This window comes from Cariama cristata, unplaced genomic scaffold, assembly GCF_000690535.1.
Source record: "Cariama cristata isolate BGI_N322 unplaced genomic scaffold, ASM69053v1 scaffold29632, whole genome shotgun sequence".
Taxonomy (NCBI): Eukaryota; Metazoa; Chordata; class Aves; order Cariamiformes; family Cariamidae; genus Cariama; species Cariama cristata.
The window spans coordinates 2,634-6,959 of NW_009603700.1; the positions used below are offsets into that span (position 1 = coordinate 2,634).

Sequence of the window (4,326 nt, forward strand, 5' to 3'; positions counted from 1 at the left end):
CCACTTTGAGTTGGGATCAGTGGCTCCTTCTCGGAGCTGGCCCCGCTCTATTTGGTGCACGCTGTGGCAACAGGCAATGTGTGTTAATCTAGAACGGTGGCGATGACCGATGCGTAACACCTTTGTTTGTACACCAGTATTAGGAGGCTGAGGACAAACAGTGGTTGGTGTAAGCGGGGAGGAGGCTGCGGTGGGGATTATACCCCTTGTCTCTGCGGCCGGGTTCTTCTGCCTCTGTTCGGTGCCGTGAAGGTGAGGAAGGGAGGCTGGCCGGCCATCGGGGCTGGCTCCAAGCGCCTGCCCTCCGCAGCCCTGATCGACACTGCCCGCGAAGGCGTGTTTTTAATCCAAAGGTGTGAATGAGTGAACAGAAGGGAAGCAACTTGCTCACAGGCATGAGAGCAGCGGAAACTAGCTCTCCCGATATCCAGCCTGATGCCCTGTACGCTGTTACAATACCCTGGGCCTTGCAGATTGCTGAAATAAAACCCAAATCTGAGGCTATCTGGGTGATGGGGTCTGTTTTGCTCAGCTCTGTCATTGCACTGAGTGTTATTCTGCCCCAGCCCAGGTACACGTTCCTCCCTTTGAGATTCTGTGTCTTAGCACGGGTTCACCTGAATTTTCCCCTTCTGTTTTGGGTCCTGTAACGTTCCCCTGGCAGTCACAGCCCACGTGGGGCGACCGTCAGCGTTTCGCTGGCCGCAGGGCACTTGTGCGGATGGGAATAGGGAGGTAGTGCCAACACCATGCGGGGTGCTTGTACGAGACACCCCCCCCCCTAGCCCGTGGCACTGGTCCCAGTTTGGACAGGGGTGAGAACAGCATGTACAGGCTCGGCCTGTTGTTCAGCTTTTGCTTCCCTTCAGGATCTCACCTTTTCCCACATGTTCGAAGGAACGTAATGACCTATAAAATGGTTTGAAACCTGCTGCTGAAGAACGTGTTGTAAAAGGAGCGCGTGTTGTTTGGAAACTTCCCGATCGACGACTGTTTTCTTGTATTAGTAACGTAAATTCTGTGGGCAGCTTCATTTTTGTAGATACATCAGAGGTGGATGCTGACGGCGCTAAAAGAAACGAGAGCTTTAAACAGATCACCACGTGCTTTGATCGATCTCTTTAACTTTCGTTAACAGATACTATTACAACAAGAGGATTCTCCACAAGACAAAAGGCAAAAGGTTTACCTACAAGTTCAACTTCAACAAGCTGGTGATGCCCAACTACCCGTTCATTAACATTCGACCTAATGGTGAGTCGGGGAGGGGGTCGGGGCTGCTGTTTCTAACTGCCACCGTTCCTGACGTGTGGAACGGGGCCGGGACCGACCCCGCAGCCTCTGCAGATCCCCTATCAGTCATCTCCTCCACTTGAAAGACTGCCGGGGCAATCAGCGTTGCTGTGGTGGGAATGTCTGGACGTTGATAAAGCCTTATCTGGAGCGTTCTTTCCCTCGGGTTTGTCACAGACGCATCTGTGGTTGTCTTCAGGGGAGACTGGAGACATTTTGGTTTCCTATTTGAGCTTGCTTGTTGGACTGTCTTTATGGGTGTCACAGATTTGCTTTGCTTTGCTGTCAGGGGGGCAGGTGTCCTTGGGATAAGAGGGGTTTAAGTTCTGTTGCAGGGACCTTGCCTCACTCACATGCTTGTAACGTAAGTTTATGGTGCCATATAAATGTGAGCCGCCTTGACAAGGAGCTTAGAGGTGCGTGGCAAGGCATGCATGTGAGCGCTATCAGAAAGTTTGCAGCTTAACAGCAGTTTGCTCTCCTCCCTGCTTCTGCAAAGGCCCCTTGTTTGCTTCAGTGTGGCTCCTTTTAAATCAAAAGGAGCTTTTCTTAACCAGCTTCTATCCAGAGTTCAGAGAAACGTAATAGCGAGCGCAGAGCAGTTTCCAGAGAAGAGCAGTAACTCGTCCGAGTTTGACTAAAATCACAGGTATTTCTCGATTCTCCCTGCGGCAGAACGGCGTGCTGACATTCAGGATAACGAAAAAGAGTTTGAGAACGGAGCGTAATTGTTCCCTTCTCGTCCTAAAAGGCCTTTGAGTCTCTTGCCAGGAGAAGTAGCAGGAGTTGACTCCGGGTTTGTCCCAGAGTCAGCAGTGCTGCTGTGGTTTCTCTGGAAGAGGGTCCTTTGTTCACAAGATCCTTTTTGGTGGCACTAAGTCCCTCCTCTGTAGCTAGATTTCTACAGTTGGAGTGATTGCCTCCGTAACTGCACAGCCACCACGCAACCAGGGAAATTAGTGGCCGTCGAGTCCGTCAAAAAAAAAAAAGAAAACCCACAAAAAAACAAACCCTTCTGGAAGTCATTACAGCGAGGCCCGAGACTGCAAACTCTCCGCAGCAAAAAAAAAAGTGTGAACGCAGAGACGCCTGAACCAGCCTTTCTCACAGCACTGGGCGCTTAGTTCTCACCTCGCGAAGAGTGCCCCAGGGGAAGCCTTGAAGATTGGTCTAGTAGGGAGAAAACAGGGGAAAGTGGGGATTGAATGTTGACTCTGAAACCCCGGCGGCTGAGAAAAACAGGCTACGTGTGGGCAAGAATATTTCTCATCGGTGCTCGTGTAGCCTCTGCCTGCGTACAGCGGTGCCTGCTCATCGATCTTGGCAGGTGAAGGGACCTGCGTCCCTCCCCTGCCCCTGGGGAGTCCCAGCCAGGCGCGAGCACAAATGTGATTTTAAGGCATTGTCTTCTAAGCAAACAGTAACCCCAAAACAAGGCTGGGAGAATAGAAATATTCATAAAGGCGTTCTGCTTCACCTGTGTGGGACGCGCTGCCTTTATGGCAGTGGGGAGAAGGAAATATATTCTCCAGGAGTCCTTAGCCAAAGCATGGGGGTGTAAGATGTAGTATGAAGCTGCGCTGCAAATCTATAATTACTTGCAGCAACGAGTCTGGGCAGTTCCAGCTCAATATTGCTCACTGCTGTTCCTTTTCCCTGTTTGCAGCCACTCCCTCCTATCTCTGGGGCATGCATTTAAAAAAAGAAGTTTGGAGAACTGGAATGCACTTGTCTAATTACAACCTGTTTTCTTTCCTTCTGGCTGGGATGGGGGTTGGGATATCAAACCTGTTTGGGGCACTGGAATCGGGTTTCTTCTCTCGAGTCTTCCCTCGCGCAGTTTGGAAGGGAAGGGAGAATCGACGGGCGCGTTACGGAGGTGAGAAAGCAGGTGGAAGAATTTGCCTCAATACGGCTCGTTACGGCACGATTAAGTCGTAGAGGGGCGGCTCCGTAGGCACGGCGGTGGAAGAGGAGCCAGCGAGAGCTGGCAGTGTTACCGGCAAAAACGTTGGAGAGAATCTGTCTTCCCAGAAAAGCACAAATCAGTGACTTTCAGTCAGCCCCGAGAGCTTGAGGTTTACCAGCAGCGCTTCTGCCGGTGGCATTCGAGCACGATTGCTCAACCGTGCTCCTAACGCACCGTCGTCGAGGTGTTTTCTGGTTAAACCAGAGCGAGGAGGTCAGGGGAGGGCGTCCGAAAGTGGAAGTTATTTCAGTGGCACTGGCGGTTCACGAAACCTCAGCCGGGGCGGAGGGAGGAGAAGATTCATCCCCAGCAGTGGCGAGGTTTTGAGGTGGGCAGAGGAGACTGGAGCTGTGCAGGGGAAGGGAGCTAATGGGAAAGGCACCTCCCATCTAATCGTCTGCTGCGTTGTTGATAGTGCATGGTATTTTTGTGTTGCTCTTCCAAACGCCTGCGGGTACAGCCCTAAAAGCAGCTCTTTACCTGCGATTTAACTCCCTCGGCAACCGCGCTCTTAACTCTCTCCCGTACTCTTTTCTCTTTTCCCCTCCCTGTCCCAGGTGTCGTGCCGCAGAGCGCTCCTCCTGTCCCCACGGCTTCGTCCCGCTTCCATTTCCCACCGCTGGACAGCCATTCTCCCACCGAAGATGCCCAGCCCGGTCGTTTCTCCGGTGGGTCCCTGGTCCCATCCAACCCAGAAGCGTTGGGTGACGGCGGCGAGAGGAAGCCGGACATGCCGGAGCTGGAGGATGGCTCCTCGGATTGGCGCCGTGGCGTGGATCTCATGGCTTCGCGTAACGCTGTGGGCGCTGGTAGTGTCAACCACCAGAAGCGCAAGCCCGATATTATGCTCCCTCTTTTCACCAGGCCCGGGATCTACCCGGATCCTCACAGCCCCTTTGCCGTGTCCCCTCTGCCGGGGCGCGGCGGGGTCCTAAACGTCCCGATCTCTCCTGCATTGTCCCTGACTCCCACCCTTTTCTCCTACAGCCCCTCTCCGGGCCTCAGCCCTTTCACAGGTAGCAGCTGCTTCTCTTTTAACCCCGAGGAAATGAAACACTACCTGC

General features: G+C 53.1%; 1 protein-coding gene across 1 annotated transcript in view; it reads left to right on the top strand.

Annotated features, from left to right (window-relative positions):
* ETV3 (ets variant 3) overlaps nt 1-4,326 on the top strand; it is a gene marked incomplete at its 3' end in the record, with an annotated part of 7,155 nt that overhangs the window by 2,447 nt on the left and 382 nt on the right. The window contains exons 3-4 of the mRNA XM_009695312.1: nt 1,139-1,254; nt 3,820-4,325. Of these exons, the coding sequence (XP_009693614.1) occupies nt 1,139-1,254; nt 3,820-4,325 (622 nt within the window). The remainder of the gene's footprint in view (nt 1-1,138; nt 1,255-3,819; nt 4,326) is intronic.